This window comes from Balaenoptera acutorostrata, chromosome 3, assembly GCF_949987535.1.
Source record: "Balaenoptera acutorostrata chromosome 3, mBalAcu1.1, whole genome shotgun sequence".
NCBI lineage: Eukaryota > Metazoa > Chordata > Mammalia > Artiodactyla > Balaenopteridae > Balaenoptera > Balaenoptera acutorostrata.
Genome location: NC_080066.1, coordinates 36,521,627 through 36,543,265, shown reverse-complemented (window position 1 = coordinate 36,543,265; position 21,639 = coordinate 36,521,627). Strand labels below are relative to the sequence as shown.

The 21,639-nt window shown below is 39.3% G+C and overlaps 2 protein-coding genes across 10 annotated transcripts in view; one reads left to right on the top strand and one right to left on the bottom strand.

Annotated features, from left to right (window-relative positions):
• TM6SF1 (transmembrane 6 superfamily member 1) overlaps window positions 1-21,639 on the top strand; it is a 53,387-nt gene that overhangs the window by 11,597 nt on the left and 20,151 nt on the right. For 5 of the 9 annotated variants that reach the window (XM_057544667.1, XM_007194260.2, XM_028161935.2 and 2 more), the window contains 6 exons: window positions 1,351-1,433; window positions 2,050-2,171; window positions 3,953-4,057; window positions 5,869-5,961; window positions 6,165-6,284; window positions 13,824-16,459. In XM_057544667.1, the coding sequence (XP_057400650.1) occupies window positions 1,351-1,433; window positions 2,050-2,171; window positions 3,953-4,057; window positions 5,869-5,961; window positions 6,165-6,284; window positions 13,824-14,015 (715 nt within the window). In that variant the 3' untranslated portion in view covers window positions 14,016-16,459. Of the gene's footprint in view, window positions 1-1,350; window positions 1,434-2,049; window positions 2,172-3,952; window positions 4,058-5,868; window positions 5,962-6,164; window positions 6,285-10,684; window positions 10,760-13,823; window positions 16,460-21,639 lie in introns of those variants that run through there. The other 4 variants (XM_057544671.1, XM_057544670.1, XM_057544668.1 and 1 more) reach the window with 4 other exon arrangements.
• The window catches only part of HDGFL3 (HDGF like 3), a 75,551-nt gene continuing 70,352 nt past the window's right edge, over window positions 16,441-21,639 (bottom strand). The window contains exon 6 of the mRNA XM_057544673.1: window positions 16,441-16,623. Coding sequence (XP_057400656.1) covers window positions 16,618-16,623 — 6 coding nt within the window. The 3' untranslated portion in view covers window positions 16,441-16,617. The remainder of the gene's footprint in view (window positions 16,624-21,639) is intronic.

Below are 21,639 nucleotides of genomic sequence, written 5' to 3'. Positions count from 1 at the left end.
AGCTTGCTCTGCGGCTGGCTCCTCTGGGAGCATGTGTGTATGTACACGGGGTGAAAGGAAGAGGGGCAGAGTCTTACACGACAATTGCTGTTTTCTGGGAATTGGTAGCCTCTGTTATGATATGCTGGCTCTGTCTTGTGGGGCACATGTGTGGGTTCTTGGAGACCCCTACCACAGGAAGGAACCTCTGCATTACACTGATCCCTGAAATGAGCAATGCTCTCTCAGATTGAATTGGTGTGACTCTCCTGCCCATGGTGGTACACCCACAGCTTCTTTCTGCTGGGGCCTCTGTAACCCAGAAGGCACGCCCTTTGGGGTGGGGATCCTTTAAAGATGGCTCAAGCCCAGCTACCTTCCCAGGCCTCCCCTTGGCTCCAGGTTAGAGAAAGTTGTGCATTTTGCCCCACACCAGGTTGAAATTCAGCTTGACCAACTGTCCTGTGCCACTCCCATGCCCTCAGTCATCCACTCAAGGACAGTTCCAACTAATTTCTGGACTTTTCTAGGCCCCCCGCCCATCTCTTCATGAATGTTCCCAAGCTCCAGGGAACACATCAGGTATTTCTGAGAATGCTCAGGCTCTGCTTGCTGCCAGGAGTGGGGCCAGTGTTTCTATGGTTCGGTTAGCATCCAGCTGGGGAGGAACATTCTGGTCTGTCCCCCTGCTGACAATCCCAGTCATTGTGAACGGGCCTCTTGGGATCTGATGCATTTGGCTTGGGGGGTGGGGCAGGGCAGGAAGCACACAGTATTCTCCACTTCTCTTTCCCATCAGAGAATCTCTTTTTGAATTTCTCATGGCCCTTTATGGAGGTGACTGTCAGTTATCAGTTGCAAACAGTTTTTGTCAACATCGCCTATTAAGATTAGGGGTATGTGTCTAGCAGCTCCTTCAGAACATGGGGTGGGTATCACTTATTACACTTATCTCTGGGGCTTTGGCTAAAATCCTGTGACACCAGGGAAAGTCCACTTAACATCCTACTACTCATAATGATTTAAAATATGGATCCAATTTTCTTTGAACCTTTACTTTCATGCTGTGAGTTTCATAAATAATAGTGAAATGCAGGACTCCTTTGATAGTGATGACCATGGTATGGTTTAATAGATCAGTGTAGCAAGCATAATTTCCTATTCAAAAGGACACAAAGAGGGTTCTATAGCATATCACATATGGAAATGCAGTTTGATCACCAGGGTTCCTTGTATTTGATTTATTACTCTTGATTCAGTACATTTTGATTCATGTACTTTACTAGTTAGAACAAAGATAATATTGTGGAGCATCTTATGCTAATAGTATTCTAAGACAAATGTGTTAAGTCAGGATTTTTTTCATTACAGGGAAAGTTATAGAACCATTGGCCTATATTGGGTCGGATCTATTATTATGAGCATTGTTGTTTTTGTGCCAGGAAACATTGTAGGTAAGAAACTTTATCTTAAAGTTCACTTTCCTTTTCTGAAACAATAGGAATTGTTTTTAAATAGGGAAGCTATTTTGGTTGTAATAGAACCAAGAAATTCCAAGTATACCAAAAAAGCTGTTTTGCAGAATTACTCCTTTTCCCTTCCATCTCACCTTTTAAGAAATGCTTTTGAGCAATTTTCCGAACAATTAGACTATCTAATATCAGTGTTTCCTGACTTTTAGAAGGATCTAGTGGAGTAAGTATTGTGTTTGTGGCTACATTCAGTGTGAAAATATTTCCTACAACTCTTTGTATTATATATAACTCTTGACACACTATGGGAACTTGATAAATGTACTTGAAAATTAAGATTCTTGAAAGCTAATGTAGAAGAGTTATTTATGCGTGCAAGAAATCAGGATATTATATTGTCTATTTTTAAAGTACTGTAGATAGGGCATGCCTGTTAATAATAAACACCTAATAATTTTAAATTGACCTGTTTTTGGTTTTATTAAAAATACTGTCTGGCCCATATCAAAATTTTAGATGACTTGAGATGGGGAGGTGTTCTACATGTTGTGTTTGGATATACTTTTGACTTTCTCTTTTTTTTCTCTCTTTTAAATAGGGAAGTATGGAACACGCATTTGCCCTGCTTTTTTCTTAAGCATACCATATACTTGTCTTCCTGTCTGGGCTGGTTTCAGAATCTATAATCAGCCATCAGAAAATTATAATTATCCCTCAAAGGTGATTTTATTAAGTTAAATGTAACCTGTTCTCAGACTCACAGGGCTCACTCACCACTGGCTACTGGATTGAACCATGCCTCCAGGGATGGAGCCTTTGGGGCATTCAATCAGTGTGACTGTGCTGATTCTGCAGCATTGGTTCACACCTCAGTTATGGTGGCCAGAATGGTCTGTTTCTGCGTGAATAGATCTGCTTTGATTGGCCAGGCCATGCTTTTTGGAACTTCCTGTGCCAGAGGTTACACTGGCTCTTCCCATCAGATTCCGCATTAGTGTGCGGAGCGTGAGGTTTGTCTGGGGCTGTTAACAGCCTGGAGTCTGAGCACCTGGGCACCTCTTTCAGAGATATCTATGCACTACTGCCCCAAAGGGAGGCTGGAGAGATACTGCTGTTCCAGGTAGCACACACAGCCATAGGGTCTGATTACCAAGAGATCCAGGCACATGGAGACTGGCTACAGGACGTCTTCTGAGACACCTCCCTTCCATTCACAGCCGAGGTGGTCAAGGTGAAACAATACTGGCCGGGCAGGTACTCTGTTAAGGTCTTCATTTCTAAGCTAGTGACATTTTTCTAAGTTTCTCTTCCTTTCATAGGTATTAGATCCTTAAGCAAGATCCTTTAAGCAAAATTGATATATGAAAATATGAGTTACTAGAGATAATCAGAACACGATTCTTCATTTTACAAAAAGACTTACAATAGAATTCATTAAAATACATTTTAATTTACAAACACTTCATTTGTAAACATTTAGACACATGCTCTGTAAACTCAGCTTGGCACACTGACAGCTGGTACTCCCTTACACCCTTCTGAGGAATGAGGTGGTTGTTAAAAAATAAGCAAACAGTAACCATAGCCTTGGTCCTCGCTCGGCTCCACGTCAGTGTATCAATACCGTTCCGTTCATGTTGTAAGACACATAGACTGTTCATTTAAAAAAACTGTTAAAACACAGTGATGGCCGGGGAGAAATAGGCATTGTCATACAGTGCTGGTAGGAACATAAACTCAGAATCGCTCTGCAAAACCACCTGGCAGTGTTATCAACCTTAACAAATTTAACTTTTTAATCTATTAATTCTACTTCTAGGGCACTATCCTAAGAAAATCATCAGAGATGCTGTCAAAGATTTATGTACAAAGTTGCTCATCATCACATTAAGTGTAACAGTGAAAATGCCTAAATGTCCAATAATCAGAGATATGGCACTTCCATGTGATGTTAAGTTTTAGAAGAATTTTTAATAATGTGGTAAAGTACTGATAGGTAGATAGTGAGAGGCAAGAGAACAAATGCAAAATTGTTTATACATTAAGTCCTAATTTTGTGAAAAAATAAATGTAGATTATATATTATACATACCTACGTAGTACAATGTGTGTGTGTGTGTATATATATATATATATATATATATATAACTATATATATGTGACTGGAAAATATAACAACTGTTAATAGTAGTATGATGGGTTAATGGTTTATTTTTTAAAAATGAGTGTATTTTACATTTATAATCATAAAAATGCTTTTTCAAAAAAAAATATGGCCTCATAGAGCCAGAAGGGCCCTTTGAGATCACCTGGCCCAGTCTCATTTCACAGATGAAGAACTGAGACTTGAGGAGAGAAATTATTTTCCTGTTACATGGTTAGTGGTTTTGAATCTTCAACATTCTCTTATCACCCATCATCATGGTAATCTATGTTTCAGTAGATCTCAGATTATTCTTCGGCACCTTGGGCCTGCTCATTAGTTACCAACTCTACTTTAGGTCATTCAAGAAATCCAAGCGAAAGACCTGCTGAGAAGACCATTTGATTTAATGTTGGTTGTGTGTCTCCTTCTGGCAACTGGATTTTGCCTGTTTAGAGGCTTGGTAAGCATAAGAGATCATAATAACATAGAGTATATTTTAAATCAGATTTCCTAGTGCACTAACAAAACATACCTCCCATTAGAGCCTGGAGGCGTGGACCTGCTTCCTGACACTCTCCTACCCTCGCCCCAGACCTCTCCTCCCAAAGGGGTAGTCCCTTCTGGGCTGCTCCATACCACCTCCTTCAGGTCCTTAGATCAAGCTCGGTCCCTGAAAAATTAGCCGTTAGTCTCATTCTTTCGGTTCCTTTGATGTTTCTGATTTAAGTATCTTTGGTAAGGGTGGTAACTTAAGACTAGTCAAACCGTGGCACAGAGCATCCATGTGTTCTCAGGAGTAGGGAGATGGGATTGAGGAAGGGGTACCAGAGTAAAGTGTTAGACTCCTGGCCACTTAACTAGCTGTGTGGCCTTGGAAAAATCACTTAACCTCTTTGATCCTCAGTTTCTTCCTCTGTAAAATAACAGTACCTACCTTATAGTACTGTTTGAAGATTAAATGATAAAGCACATCGAACACTTGCAGAGGGCCTTATACCTAATAAGCGCTCAGTTAGTGATTGCTCTTACTATTTTTATTGATCAAGGATCCTTCACAATATCCCAGTTTCATGGTTTATTCTCAGTAGCAATAAATTTGAGCAGCCAGAATTATACGGGTAATTATATTCAGCTTTAATGACAATTACTGTTCTAGGGCTGCTGGCATTACACAGCAGTTGGGGGGCAGAGTGGCAAGTGTAAACTGATGCAGCTGATTCATTGTTTTGGGGCGGCTAGCTGGGTCAGGGTGAGTAGTCTTAAGAGCTGTCTCCCTCTGTGGATCATCAGAAACTTCCTGGAGCAGAGTTGGCTAATAGGAGTGGCATGGAAGGGAAGTAAAGGAGAAAGCAGGGCCATAGGCTTTGCTCAGACCACAGAGCACTGAAACCATTCTTTGTTTAGTTTGCTGTAATTCCTAAAGTCAAAAGAACAAAAACAGCAACAATAAAAATGAGCCCCAACTGTTTTCTTGCATAGCCATCTCCACTCGCCTGTGCACATGAGAAAAACGTGTGCATGGGTGAGTGTGTACCCTTGGTAGGTGGGGCTTTTAGGTTGGGGCCCATTTTTACCAACTCTGCCACTGACGTGTTCATGTTATTTAGGTGGGACAACATTTATGGCTAAGGACACAAGGAATGGTACCTGAGGGAGGTGACTCAGAGGGGACCCAGTAATGTGCCAGAGACACTTTGTCTGTTCTGTGGCCTAAAGTCTACTCTGCCGTGACTAAATCTGCTCTGCCCTCTTTCAAAGTGGATATAGGAGGTGGCTTCAGAGAGGACCTCACTTTCAAATCATTATCCTTTACTGCCCCCAAAGGCCATTTACTCTGTGAGGCACTGGAGATAGGAGGATGCTATTTTTGAATCTTGCAAAGCACAGTTAAGATGAATTTGGTATAGAAATGTACTTTTCTTCCTGCAGGGAATAGTTGGTGAGTTATTCCCAGGAAAAGTGAAACTGATAACCTAAAGCAAGCTGTGCTTTGGTTAGCCAAACCTAGACATTTAAACTGAATACTCGAAAGATCCCCAAGAACAGAGCATTAGTTTCCATTTCCTTCTCCACTATTAACCTCTACTTAATCTCTTCAGAGTAAATCTGTAGAATATTTATTTTCTTTCCTTTTTTTACTGATGAGCTTCTAAAATAGCTTTTGTTAAATAGAAAGCAGCTTGTGACTAAACCTGGCACGTTTAGCCTTATCAGCAAACATAAGAACCAGATGTGACTGTATCTTTATAATGCATTCATTTTTGTTCGTAGATTGCTTTGGATTGCCCAGCTGAGCTCTGCCGATTATATACGCAATTTCAAGAGCCCTACCTAAAGGATCCTGCTGCTTATGCTAAAATCCAGGTCAAGTAGTTATGAAGCCTAAGATTTTTCTAAAATTAATTTTCTCTCTCTTTTTTTTAAGAATGGGAAAAAGTGATACCATGTAGGAAATAGGAGTTAACGTTTTCTAAGGCGAAAATGTTAATTGATGAAAATGTTGTGCTTTTCGTAAGGCCAGATTAACTCTTAATTTACTGATGACGTTATTTCTCTGTTCAATGCAGATGCTGGCATATCTGTTCTATTCTGTCCCTTACTTTGTGATGGCGCTTTATGGCTTAGTGGTTCCTGGATGCTCCTGGATGCCTGACATAACCCTGATACATGCTGGAGGTCTAGCTCAGGTACTAAGAATATGCTGTTAAGAAAGTTTATTGGGGATTTGGCTGTCATTGTTGAGTGTCTAAAAAATATCTCTGCTCTATGTTTTAGGGTAGGAAACAGTTATTAGATATGTTGTGCCCTTTGCTTTACAGTTCTTTGGAAGACATTTCTGCATTACTTAAATCTCATAATCTGGTAGGTGCGCCATTCAGTTATACAGATGAGGAAACTGAGGCCCAGCAAGATTAAATGATTTGTTCAAGGTCACATACCCAGCAAGCGGCACTGCTGTTTCCCAGTCTCTGAGCACCACAGCTACTAAAAGAGAATTGAGAGCTGTTATCATTAAGACGTCTATCTGAATTTAAGATTTCAGAAGTTGACTATATTATGCTACACAGGACCAGGGAAACTGGTTTTAAAAAAGTTCTGCTCCTGGGAAGCTGGGCCTGTCATTCCATTCCTCCCCTCTGGTACTTAGCCAAGCCTCTGGCCTACAGTAGATGTTCAGTGAATGCTTACTTCATTGAACTGGGAATGAAATTATCTATGGAATTATCATTCAAAGCATATTTTTATAACAACCTATCAAAACAAATTGATCTTATGAACAAGGAAAATTATTTTGTTCTTTTATTACTGTAAATTAGAAAACCCAAGTGAACTCATCTTTTAAAATCATTATCTTTGTCTCGCTCTTTTCAAGCAGGCATAAAAATGAGGTTCATCCAGGAACTCTAGGCGTATACAGTTAATTATACTCATGGTATAATAATTATGATGGCAAAAAGACACACTAGAATTTACAGGGTTTAAAACCAGTAACAGCATTTATGGGTTAATACATTGGGCTCAATCTTTCCAGTCTGAGGTACTTCTTCTTAACTATAGAATTAGAATATAAATATCAAAAAAGTTGATGCAGTATTCAGAAGTAATGTTTCCTGTCCTTTCCTTGAAGGACATAAGGAAAGAGAACTAGTATTTACCCTCTTTGCAGACCTCTGAATACCTTATTTCTCAGGCCTTGGTGTGGGTCTTTATTTCTATATCTTTCAATACCAACTATAAGGTGATGACTTTTAATTTCCCATCCTTAGCTCAAACTGTTCCCAGACTCTTGTATTTAATTCCGAACTCCTCCTTTTCACTTGGGTGTCTTACTGACATCTCAGATTTAAGGTCTAAAATAGGACTCCTGATCCTCCCCACAACTTCTCTTTCATTTCCCCATCTCTGAAAATAGCCCTTCCTGGCATCCAGCAGCTCAAGTCAAAAATGTGGAGTAGTTCTTTACACTTCCCATTCCCTTACTGTCTACGTGTAGCCCATCACTAGGTCTGGTTAGTTCTCTCGCCAGAGTAATTTGCAAATCCGCCACTTTTTTTATAGCTCCACTGCCACTATGATAGGCTGAGCTCTCATTACCTTACTTCATGCAAGGCAAGCCATGCTAAGTGTTTTACTTACCTATTTGTGTAAAGACAGGCTGTGTGCTCTGCTGTAGTAGCAAATACCCAGTGGTTAAAAATAAAGTTTTATTTATTGCTTGTGCAAAGATCATGTGGGATATTTTCAAGAGTCAGGCCTGGCACCGACCCAACCGCAGAGGAGGCTGATACATGTGGTCTTCCTGTGTGCCTCAGAAGAAACTGTGTGATGAACACACAGCATCATCTCTGCAAGTTTTTCAAAAGCCTCACTTAAAGATAAGCAGGCCAAGACCCAGGGTGGTTGTTACTTGCCTAAGGTCACAAAGTTACTAGAAGAGGGATATAAAATCCCATCTGACTCCAAAGCCCAAATTCTTCTCCGTTGTGTTATCCCTCTCCTCATGCAAACAATTAACTATGCTCCAGAATCCTACAGCAGAGTAAGACTTTGTACGTGGCGTGTAGGAGTTAAAGGACCTTCTGGGAGTGGGAGGCAATGACACCTGAGCTGTGGGCTTTACTGGCCGAATAGACTTGAGAAGACTGCGGAAGCGTTTAGATGTTGGAGTGTGCCCCGGTTAGAGGGTACAGAGGGCCTCCCACTCGCCCCACTCTTACCAGCCCCTTGATTAGATTGTTCAGGGTTCAACATCTACTCATTACCCGTGTGCTTTTGCCTGCACAATCCAGCTTCCTCTGCATGCCATGTACCTTGGCCTGCCCTGCACCACGCCCTAATGCAGGAACACTGAGTGTCATCAGCTAGGAGGCTGGCAAGAGTAAGGCCAAGTGTTGGACCTGGTCAAGTCTCAGGAGACAACTTGAGAACTAGGCAGGAAGACCTAGGCCAGGGCCTAGCCATGTGCACAGCATCAGCAGAGTCAGGAGGCTTAGGATGGTCAGAGCTTGGGGGCAAATGGGTACTTACATCTGTAACAGTAAGATGAACCCTACACTGTACCTGCTAGTGAGGCTAAGCTTGCAGACAGGCACCTGTGACTCCAGCCAGGAGGTTCTGGGAAAGGCAGTGTGGACAGCAGAGCGGCTGGCAGCAGCAGTGGCAGTCTCAGCCATACGCCAGGCCTTGAAGAAATCTCTGGTCTTATCCATCACTGCCCAATTTGCAAAGGTAGCCTGAGGCTGTCGACTAGATTCTGTCAATGTCAGAAGGATGTTTCTCCCAACCCAACAGAAGAATGGTGTAATCGGAGAATTATGTGTCTGACATTCCCATAACTCTTAGCTGGGCTTTAATATCTACCTATTCAGAGTGTTTAAGCCTAAGGAAAAGTTACAAATCATACTGCACAAAACAGTGCATATGATGAGAATGCTGAATTCCAGTTGTGTGATTTGTCTTCTGCTTAGCGAATACTTGCTCACGAAATGAATTCTCATCTTGAGAGGATATCGGACACATTCATCATAGAAGCTCTCCATTACCTTGATTAGCACCCCGAGCTTGCTAAAACTGCCATTCCTAATTTAGAAGCTTTATGTATTCAAGATCCCACTAACTTTATCAAAATCTGCTTTTATTGTAAGATCTAGTGAACTCCCAAGAACCTGTGACTTAATAATAAGAAAAAAATCCTTGAAAAACTTCTAGATCAGTACAAGTCAATGGAAAACATGGTTAGTAGTTATTAGGTCTCTCATTTCAGACCATTTAGGAATTTGCCAAACCTGCTGCCTTCAGAAATCAAAAGATAAATCAAAAGGTAAACTAAAATGCAATAAAACCAGGACACATTTTACACCGAAGAGTTCCATTGGGGACTTTAACCCAAGTATCTTTTCATATAAAATTAAAGTTTCAAGTCTAATTTGAAAAGTATTACAGGCTGTTTAGATCTACTTATTAGCATTTTTTTAATCAAGTGAAGAATTTTTCTCTGCTAAAATATCACTGAAAATTAAAAGAAAAGATATAGTTAATATGGTTAAGACCATGAGCTCTGGAGGCAGACTGGTTCGAATCTCATTCACTGATCACTTCAGTGACCTTGGTCACTCACCTCTTTGATACTGTTTCCTCTTCTATAAAGTAAGAATAATAATAGTACCTTTCTCATAGAGCTGCTGTTAAGGATTTGATGAGGTAATATGTGTAAAGGGTGTAGAGCAGTGCCTGGCACATTATAAGCTGTGGGCCTCTTTGTTGCTTTTGTTAATATTGTTGTTGTTAGAAGCTTCCCAGTAAGAGTTCGGAGGAGAAATGCCTTATGTTGCTCAGAAGATACATTAATCTGTAGCTGTGTGTATTGCGTGTAATTACCTAAAAATCAGAGAAACTGGAAGAAAGCTCTGGGACAGGTTCACAGTGGGTTTGGCAGGGAGCCTGCCATGCCATCCAATTAACAGCTCGCAGCCATGGAAGCAGGAGCAGTTCCACTTCAGTCAGGCAATGCCAGGGCCCCTTCCCACCTGCTGCCTCAGACTCTCCCACCCCCTGGCTATGCAGGTGCCATGTACTTTCTCACAAAAGGGTCTGGAGGCTCATCTGTGGATAATCTGGTTGTCAAGAGTTGACTCTACTGGGGGACAAGTTTTATTAAGTTTTTTCCTTTATGGAAGCCTTTAAGAAAACCTGAAAGTAAAGGTTTAGGAAGAACATGGATAATTGGGATACTAATGCAAATCTCATTTTAATCATTTGCTTCTGATGTGATTCATCACTAAACATCTTCTTTAGTATTAAAACTAGAGCTTGGGTTTAATGTCTTTTTATGTGCTTGTTATCCTTTGTTGGAGACAGACAGTCTTGAAATTGTCAAAAGATCAGCAAGGGAATCTAAAAACAAAGGGCCCAGGATTTCAAGCAAGTAGAGTGCCAGATCATGAACAAGTATGTCACTTGAGTTTTGTATCTGTCTGTGGAAGAGCTCCATGTGCTTGGCACTGTCCTAAGCACTTGACAAAGATCAACTCATTGAACCTGTATAACAATCCTATGAGGTGGACTCCATTATTATTCTGCTTTTCAGGTGAGGAGCCAGAGGTAGTTACATACCTAACACAAGGTCATATTGCTGGTTTTCGGTGAAGCTGGGATTTGACGCTGTCAATCTGGTTCCAGATTCAGTGTTCTTAACCACAAGACTATGGCGCTCAGAAAACCCTAAGAAACGGTAACACGGTTCTAGATTAGCTATTTATACCATATCAGCCAAACAGCCTGGCTACTGTCCCAATGTTCACATTAGTTTTTGCCTATAATATTTATGTGGACACACAAAACTCTTTCAATTCTCCTTTCTGGAACCAAGATTGTGATTTTTAGTCAAATTCTTTCCAGGTTGTCTCTATAGGAAAACAGAGCTATTAAAATTTAACCTTTTTCTTTGCCTTTATTGCCTTGTTTTCCATCCCAACCATCCATTCTTAAAAAAAAAAAAATATCAAAGTAAATCTCTTAACTAAATTTAAGGTGATAAATGATTTAGAATGAAGTAGAAGAAAAATTATTAGGGGCTCAACCTCACATCACTGAATTTTGGAGAAATTTCTGGGATCCATAACTTGAACCTGTCATCTTGGCCATGTGTCAGTTCAGCAGCACTGAGGTCACCAAGCCACCAGATCCTACTAGCACAGTGCTCAGGCTGAGCTCTTCGGCCCTGTCATAAGGAGGTCTCATGTGCTGGTGGGAAAATCACCCAGGAGACACGGTGCAGCCCCTTAGCAGCTATGTGCTTGGGAAGGGAACCCTCCTCAAGTGAGAATGAGGGTTTTCTGAAACTTCAGCACCCTGGAAACTGGACGCCATATGCCTTGGGAGGAAGCTACGGTCGGGTTGCTTACTCAGCTAGAGGTGAGGCCACTATAAGTACACCCATTAGAACTATGAGCAGTACCGGAAACTGCAGAAAATTGGCCTCAGGCTTTTTCTCTCAATTACATACTTCTTTTGATTAGAAATGCAATCATCTTTGCCCCTTGTTAAAACATTCTGAAGCAAAAGGCCTACTAAAATAGGTATAAAAATAGAGAAATGCTTTGTAGAAGCTTTTTTGCATTTTGACAGTCACAAGACCATTACTGTTGAACGTTTATTGAGCTCTAACAATGTGATAAGTGCCACACAAAACATCAGACACAGTACCTGCCCGGTGGGCTTACAATCTAATCTAAGGACACGATCATTTTTTAATGTTGCCATGAGTTTGCTGTTTGTGAAAATGAGGTATTAACTGCACCGGTTAGTGCAGCAAAAAAGCCTACGAAATCAGACTTTTTAGCAGGTTCCCTATGCAAGTAGGCATGATTGCTCATATTATTCTCTCAAACTATGGTTCGCATTTCCCCAAATTTGGTGATTTTTGAGATGTGTATAAGTGTCTACAAAGATAGACACCAAATGCACATTTCTTAAAACCATGGTTCAAATCTGGCCTCTAGTCCAGAAGAAAAAATTTAGTTACATATTCAGAAAAATACTGTTATTCAAAATAGGCCCTAGAAGAAAACAGTGACAGGGGCCAAGTTCCTGTTCAGTGTTCCTAGAATGTCCACAAGAGCAGCTCCTCAGGGCAGCCTCTCAAATGCCCTTTACTCTCAAGGTCTTTTTAGCCCAGAGATGAAATGCTTAACCTTTGCTGGGTTCTGTTTGGGCATGTGCCCCGGGGGAGGTGTGTTTGAGGGCAGAGCCCTCTCAGTGCCTCACAGATCACAATGCAGACAATTCCTGCATTGGCATTGGCGTTGGTCCCTGGGTCCTTGGCAACACACCACGCTAATTTAATTTCTATCTCCAGAAAGCAGCAAAACTACCAGAGGCCCCCAGAATGTATCAGTAACTTGCAAAAATGTAACCTGTTAAAATCTGTCACTGATACAATCTGTATACATACTGCTTATGAAAACTTGTCCTTTGCTCATCATAGTAAAGTCAAGTGCTAAGTAACACTTTTATCTCTGTTAACCACTTAGCAGAATAAACTGATTTATTAACCACTTAGCAGAATAAAGTGATTTCATATGGAACGAAATGTAAGATAACTCATATGTATTTAAAGCAAATTATTTAGTTTTCATTCTTGTTACTTCTGTGCCTTCTTTAGATTATAGTATCTTAGCAAATTATTTAGTTTTCATTCTTGTTACTTCTGTGCCTTCTTTAGATTATAGTATCTTCTGTCTCTTCACTTTGATCCTGATGAACTAAGTCACCACTTATCACATTTAGATTCCCAATCCTTTATTTGTGTATATCTTGAATTTCAGTAAGGTATGAAATGCAGACTCCAGGATTGCATTCTGTAATGATACAAGGATCCTGAGGAAATACTTTCACAGAAGCCTTTTCTAATAGTTTCCCCTGTGCTTATGAAAAGTATTCAAAAAAGACCAACTGGCACATTCTGAATGCATGTTCTCAACAAGTAATCTAAGTACAAATGGGAAGCTCTTGCCTTTCTGTTTTGTAAACTCAGATTACGCTGACAAGCCATACTTCTAAATAATTTGATTTGAAAAGGTTGCCTGCATGTATATTTGCCATTTTTTAAAGAGCAACCAAATCCCTACCCCCACCTTATCTTACAAAACAACCCTTAGTATTTTTTAAGTTGCATAAAAAAACAAATACGTGAATAAATAAACAAACAAATGCATAATGAAGGGCTTTGAGCTCTTGCTCCAAGGAGTAGGTGAAAGAACTGATAAATGAAGCTGAGGCCCTCCCTCAGTGCTTCTCTTTAAATAGTTAGGCTAAAAATATTTTAAGCTGTCTAAACTCTGTACTTGCTTCATTTTTATTGGAACACATTTTGTGAGCCACAACTGAGTTCCTATATAGGATATCTCCAGAATGTAAATCAGGAAAAAGCAGATTTTATTCAGATTTTTTGTTAAATTGAGCCACTACTGTTTGGTATGGGGGCACTAGATGCGTTAAAAAACAGCTAGCCTGATAAAGACGTGCTAAAGAAGGTTTACTTTATTTGAACAGTTAAGTCAAGACTGGCCCTAAATTCAATGAACTATTGAAGACTATGGATTGTTTGAAAGTCCTAGTTTTGAGGGCACAGCAGCATGGTCTGAATGAATCATTCAGAACTCATCGTGCATCCAACTAAACACAAAATTCATGCTTACCCCCCCCCCTTTTTTTTAATGCAACAGGCTCAGTTTTCTCACATCGGTGCTTCTCTTCATGCTAGAACTGCTTATATCTACAGAGTCCCTGAAGAAGCGAAAATCCTTTTTTTAGCATTAAACATAGCATATGGAGTTCTTCCTCAGCTCTTGGCCTATCGCTGTATCTACAAACCAGAGTTCTTCATAAAAACAAAGGCAGATGAAAAAGTTGAATAAAAGCATTATTTTATGTTTTTTCTCTCTAAATTACTGACTTTTGTTATTTTGGTACCAATATTTGGTCCCATTCCACTCTCTTCCCATACAGGAACATTTACTAATACATAAATTCTTGCTCCGTACTGTATATGTGAGCTATCATAGGAATTATGTGGATAAATTTTCTTTTTTTGAAGGAAAATTGAAGTTATTCAGAAAGCTTGTTTAAAGAAATAATATATTTCAAGTTATTTGTGAATAAACTTGACCACCTATCTCAATATTCTGTTTGCACACTTTAAATATAAGTGAAAAATTACAATTTAGCTCCTATAATAGTGAGCATGAAAAGGAAACTGTTCAAAAGTGAAAATGGTCTATGCATATTAAAAATTTCAAAGTAGCAAATACAGATGGAGAAATATTTTTGCATATAAGATCTGTATGTTTCATTATCAACCTCAGTATAAAAGACAAATTATCATAATATTTAAAAATGTTGTTTGAAAAATGTTTTCCCAAGGAAAGTATATTATTTACTGCTGTTTCAAAAATTGCTTTTACTGAAATTTTTTTGTGAGTCTAAATAGCTAAGGAGGGATCTATAACTTTATCATTACCCTTATTTTATTGGTGACTGGAAATGTTTCTATTGTATTTCTGTGTATATTTTTAATAAATTATTTTTGGTCTTTTATGAAGACAAATCTTATTAAATTTGAAACATTTTGTATATTTTTTTTCAGAAAAAGTTCTGTAGTCTTTACGCTTTTTGTTTTAAAAATCTGTCAGTTATATGTTCCAGTTCAAAATGTCATCTACATTCTCATGTTTTAGTGTGAGCAATGAAGAGGACTTTTCATGAATTAAATTTCATTACTTTTAAATTAAAATATTCAAAATTAAAAAGTACCTTTTAAGGAAAAAGAACTGGACTGGCATTCCTACTATCTTTTAATGAACTTTTCATATTTGGAAATGTGAGTGAGTATAATAGAGGAAAATCAATATTTGCTAATAAGTAAGAGAAACAAACCAAAAATCCAGCCACCTCCTCAGAGCCCGGGAGTGGTAAGTGGACTGGCGCTTTCATGCCCTCAGCTGCCATCATCACCACCACCACCCCTACCATCATCATCATCATCAGTGGCCCTAAGCTTTTAGAGCCACTCATGTTTTTCCTTCATGTTATTTACTAGCTCTTCACCAAAATAAGAAAACCAAAAGAAAATGGGATCCAAATCAATGCATGGATAATGTCAAGTGTGTGAATTTAGGGTCCACTGAACTGGTAAGTATCTTAGACGTGCAAGCAATCATGTAGCCAGTTCCTCTCCCTCCCCACAGTGTTTAAAAAAACCCTAAAACCCATAGAGTGTTAAAAGAAAACCCTCACCTGCACTTGATTCTATTGTCAACTTGCTGTTAACAATTTTTGCTTTAATATATGAATTACATTAATACCTCACATTACATATATGAAGCCAAATTACACTAACTTAGTTGTTTACAACCTCAAACCTTACTCCCAGTACACATTCCAATAAATTTATTCTGTAAAAACAATACATTTTTTTGTTTTTGATTTTTTTTTTACAGTAAACTTTTCAACTACAAACCTCGAATACGCGAAAGATGTTCCAAGGACAAGCATAACAGGATTGATAAAACCCAAACTGACTAAATGTGTTCTCACAATATAAGCTGGCATAAAAATAAATAAAATTTTCTATTATCACAATTGCAACAATAATGTACACATAATAATGGTTTGTGGATGAGTATTAACTATTCTAATTCTAGTTCCAAAAGAAAACAACAGATCATTTTAAAAGTCTATATTTAAAAGTCAATGCTTTGTCTTACTTCCCATAGGGCTACTGCTGATTCCAGCTTTAAAATGTAAAGTATCCAGCTTGAGTGATTAGCTCAAATTGTATTGAGACTGGGAAAAAATAAATCATTGCCTTTATTTTGGAGTAACACAAAAGACTCACTAACTTCACATATAGAAACTGAGTTTGTGTACGTTAACAACATGAGTTTTGAGAAGTATAAGCTGTCAACTAGCTATTTCTAATACGGAATAGATATTTTACAATATGATTAAACTTTACACATGGCCTCAAAACTGAAGAACAATTTTAAGTTTATCTTCAATATGCCAACATTGTGTATCTAGGAATTGGTTCCTGGGTTCTGTCACAGAGAGGAAATCCCTTAAGCATTATGTTGAGTGGTCATTTTAAAAAATGCTAATTTATATTTAACTGAGTGTTTGGTGATGGTGGAGTAAAGGTAGGAGACTGATGAACATAACTGCCTTGATAAAGGATCCTAGACTTGTATAAGCTTGTGCAAAAATCTGGATAATCCTTAGTGGTTAAGGGCAACTTCATGCAACCAAATAACAAATTAAATCAATAACCTTAAAAAAGGCTAAAATGTCTTTTTTCCCCCAAACACAACAGAGAGGAATGTGAATAATGTACATACAAACTGGGGTTCTGTCAATGACAACAAGGACTATGTGTTGGTTCATATCAAATCCAAGAATATTAGACAACCAAACGTATAACCTTCTTGTGGTTTTCTTAATATGCAGCATTCATTATGGTAGTTAGGTCTGAAAAAAAAGAAAGAAAACAAGCCTTTAGATGATTTTGGATATTAAGAATAAAAGCTATCCACACCTTTATAGTATATAACTGGGTTTTCTGAGATTCCAACCTGCACTGCAGCATTAACAATACTTAGCAAGAACAGCCCCTGAGGCTCTGCTTTATACCTATCAGTGCAAAAACCTAAAGGAACGACTAGGACATTTTTAGTGTTCCATTAAGAAAAAAAAAAAGGCTTCCCTGGTGGCGCAGTGGTTGAGAATCTGCCTGCCAATGCAGGGCACACGGGTTCGAGCCCTGGTCTGGGAGGATCCCACATGCCGCGGAGCAGCTAGGCCCGTGAGCCACAACTACTAAGCCTGCGCGTCTGGAGCCTGTGCTCCCAACAAGAGAGGCCGCGATAGTGAGAAGCCCGCGCACCGCAATGAAGAGTGGCCTCCGCTTGCCGCAACTAGAGAAAGCCCTCACACAGAAACGAAGACCAACACAGTCAAAAATAAATTATTAAATTAAAAAAAAAAAAGTCTAATTGGAAAGGGCACTGACAATATAGCTAATATTAAGAAAAAAAAGGAAAAAACCAATAAACTTTGTCTACTGTCTGGCAGGGAACAGAGTGCAGTAGCATGCACTCTGTACAACTCCAGTACTATGTATTGCTGGGATACATACAGTCCATGGAAAAATCAAGATAATCCATCTTTGTGAGGACTTTGGTGTCAGAAGGAAAGGTAAATTCCTGAAAATTTTAAAAGTATTTGAAGAGTATGTAGATTATTCTGTATAATATTTACAACTTAATTACTTGTGACATATGGCTCAAAGAAATACAAAAGTTAATAAAATCAAGATGTACAAAAAGAACGGAAGTCTAGATTTCTGTTAAAATTTAGATTACATCCATGTGACAAAGATAAAATATTTCCGTTTCCTAAAATAATTATGTTTCAATCTGGGTCCCACTTTAAATTGTATCAGGTTACATTTCCCCACAGGGATGCTATTTTTGTTTTGTTCATCATTATCCCAAATACATTAAACCCCTTAGTAATGTTCTCATGAGATGAATGAAAGAGGGAACTCGGGCCCCCAATATTTTTTCTAAAAACACCCTGCTTCAGCTCTTTACTTCACTGAGTGAATGAACTTGTTTGTAAGCATACACGTGCTCACTCATGGGTATGTTTTCACTTATGCAGCCAAAATCTATCCTGTACCGTACATAATACAATATACAAATAATTCCAGAACCTTCAAATAGGAAACGTTACTAAACCTACCATTCACTCAAGATGGCAGAAGTACATTTCTTAGCCTTCTTTGTTCCTACCAAAATGAGAAAGCCAATCAAATAAAAATTACATTTAAAATCTGTGAACTTGGAAGATTCAGTGCCTGATGACTCCTAACAAAGAAAAACACTAGAAATAAGATTATACTCACAGACTTTGGAGGATTTTCCTCCCTTATGAAGGAGGAAGACACCCATTAAAACAATGAAAAATTGTTAATCAACCGAAGAAAATTCTTTATAACAATGTCTTTTTATTAATATTGATGTGAAAGGCAATACATTCTATGTTTACATTGGTAGAAAATTCACAGTAACAACTACTCAATCCATGTTGAAGAATATGTTTGGAACAGAGGGTCTGATGGCAGCCTCAGAATATTACTAGTGCTCCAAACAAAGTACAAGTGGTAGCAAAATGTGACTATAACTTTAAGGACATGCTTTTTTGGGGGTGGGGTCTTTAAACAAGGTGCTATCAAATGAGTACTTATAAAAGCAAATTATAAATCTAATTTTTTTAACTTCTCATACCATAATCACTCTCTGTGCACCTGTGTGTGAAAATATATCTTGCTAATTCATAATGGTGAATGTTCTGGACACACTGTTCTGAGTATTTGCTAGACTGGAAGCCTCCTCCACGTAAGCGGCCAGAAGTTGTTCCTTATCGCGCTGGTTGCCATGCTCAGCGCCACACCACTTCTATACTGGATAATGGCTGGCTAATCCAATCAGATTCTCTCTTGAGGTATTTGAATATGAGGCACATTGAAAGGCTGTAGGGTGGCAGTGAAGCTGAAGGACACCCAGAACATAGTAAGCAGAAGTTATGAAAAAAAAAAAAAAAGAAGTTATGAGGCAGGTGAAGTCATAGGATCATTTTATGGAGCACCAGTTTTACTGCAAAAAATGATGACAGATAAACTATGGTTATTCAGACTTGGGTATTTGGCACTTTGTCAAAAATAAATGAAATGAGCCTATTATTTCAAGGAAAATGGCAGTATTTGTCGCCAGTGATAAAATCTGAGCTTTTAAGTGAAAATTAGAACTACATGTCTATATAAGACCACATTTTCTTCCTATACTTCAACCAGAATAACATATCACAACAGACTGAATCCAGAAGCAAATATGAGAATCCTGCCTGATGTCTTCTATTAAAGCAGACATTAAAGAGATTTTTCAAAATGTAAAACCGTACCATTTTTCTCAAAAAATTTTGGGGAAAATGCATTTATTTTTCACAAAAACGTGTTATTTATACTAAGTAATGGGTTTATTATTATTTTAAAGGAAATTAATATCTTAAAATTTTGTTTTTATTTCTAATTAAGTAAATATCAATAGCTATATCAAAAACTCTTTGGGGCGCTCAATAACTTTTAAGAGTATTAAAGGGGTCCTGAGCCAGCTTGATGAACCACTGGCTTAGAATAAATGAGAATGAATGGTGAGAAATGAGACTGAAAAGATAAATTGGGGTTGGAGTAAATTCCTTATAAGGAGTCTGGGCTTGATCTAGAGGGCAATGGCAAGACATAAGGAGGCAGCACTATACGGCAGGAAGAACAATAGGTCCAGAGTCAGAAGAATAAAGGTGTGAATATTGGTTAGTGGTTACAGTGAACTCTCTGGCTGTCCTCCCAACATTTATTCTATCCTCTGCTCCTCCCCACAATTATGTGATAGCCTTGTGATTTGGGGACTTGACTCCAGCTCCAGGGATGGGGAGAACCTGACTGGTCTGAGCCAGTTCTAATCCCCTTGTTATCAGTGGTTGGTTCAGGGATGGGCAGCTTTCTGACATGGATCTCAATGATGGCTGCCTCCTGGTATTCATACCCTTGTGTAATACCTTCCCTTTGAGTGTGGGCTGGACCTTGTGACTTGCTTCTAATAAACAGAATGAGGCAAAAGTGATGGGATAACAAAAGACTGACTTCTGTGTTGCTAGCATTCTCTCTCTTGCTAATGAAGCCAGCTGCCATGCTGGAGTTGCCTTATGGAGAGACTCATGTGGCAAGCAACCAAGGGAGGCCTTTGGCCAACAGTCAATGAAGAACTGAAGCCCTCAGCCCAGTAAGCTGTGTGTAACCGAATCCTGCCAACAACTTTCTGAGTGAGCTTGGAAGAGGACCACTCCCCCCCAGCTGAGCCTCAAAATGATCTGAGCCCCTGCTAATACTTTTAACTGCAGCTTTGGAGAGATCGAGATAGAGGTATCAACAAGTTACATCTATTTGGATTCCTGACTCATAGAAAATGCTATTTTAGGCCACTGAGTTTTGGGATAATTTGTCACATGGCAAGAGACAACAGAGCAGGTATATTATCTGCATGGCTTCCTGGCCACAAAGATTAGTCCCCTCCACTTCAAAGCCACGTGAGTCAAGAAGGGGAGCTCTAAGAGTTCTGGAGCCTACTACCCCTTTCTGCCTCATGCTTCCACTAGCAGGGGTGAGGATGAAGGCAGAGGGCCTCTGGAAATAAAGGGTGTCTCAGAAGTCTGTGGGTTCCTTGTAAGAACCTCTTCTTTCCTTTCTTTACCAATATTCATAACTTAACACCACTATCTGCCTTGAGCCATCAATAATCCTTTTTCCTTATGCCCTTTATTCTTGCTTACTTCGGCTGCCACAAGATGGGCTCCAGAGCATCTATCACTTCCTGGACTCTCATCCTCAGTCACTTTATACATGTTCGTTTATAACCTCATCTCTTAAATGCTCCCACTGCCCCCAAACCAGATTCCTCAATCTCTTCCACTGGGCCCCTTGGAAATCATAGCCATCAGCAAATTTCCTAAATTCATGAGATATTTTACTCATCAACTTGTTCTAACTGAAACCTGGTTTCCACTGAAGATAGTGCTGCTTCTTTTCCTGCAACCCCCAGATGGTAACTATTTCCTTTGCCACAGCTCTTATACTACAGGCCCCCGAGGTAGGGAAGGTGTCCTTGATCTTAATGACTATTTCTCAGCTATTCTTCCTCTCCCTTGTGCTTCCATCCCCAGGAAGAACAATCCTTCTAGCTTTTAGTCTCAATATTGTGAACCACCACCCCTCCCTACTGCAGTCACCTCCAGACACCCCGGGTCACTCCCCCTTTCACCTTGAAGAATTTAGCTCTGGCCCACTGTCATTCAATACCATAACTGCTGGATGTCGACATGCAGAGAGATCATCTTTCCAATACTCTGGGCTCTTAAGTTCCTAGACTTCCTCTTCTCCAAAGATCTTGTCTTCCACCTTACCTCAGTCACTCATTTCCATGGTTATTTCGTACACAAGTGATTCTCAACCACTGAGAGTATTTGCAAATACTGTTTTAAGTCACTGTTTTTTTGGGGGGAATTATGGGAACATTTTAGGTTATTATAAGAACTTGGAGGTCCTGTGGCATTTAATGGGCAGGGGCCAAGGGTACTAAATGTCCTGCGATGTGAAGAGTGCTCACACAATGAAAAACTGTCCCACTCAAAATACCAAACTCACCTGCACTGTCATCAGCACCTACTGCCACCCTTCCGCAGTTTGATCTAAACATCTTCCTATTCTATCTCCACCTATCTTTCCAGCTCGCTCCCTTTATCCAGTACTCCAACTCCAAGAATTCTTGGATATGCAAAATCTGTTGATCCTATCTCCTTCCTCACATCCTTATTTCCCTCTGAACATATTTTGGATTCCATGGGTCCATCATTATAATTAATCCCTTCCTT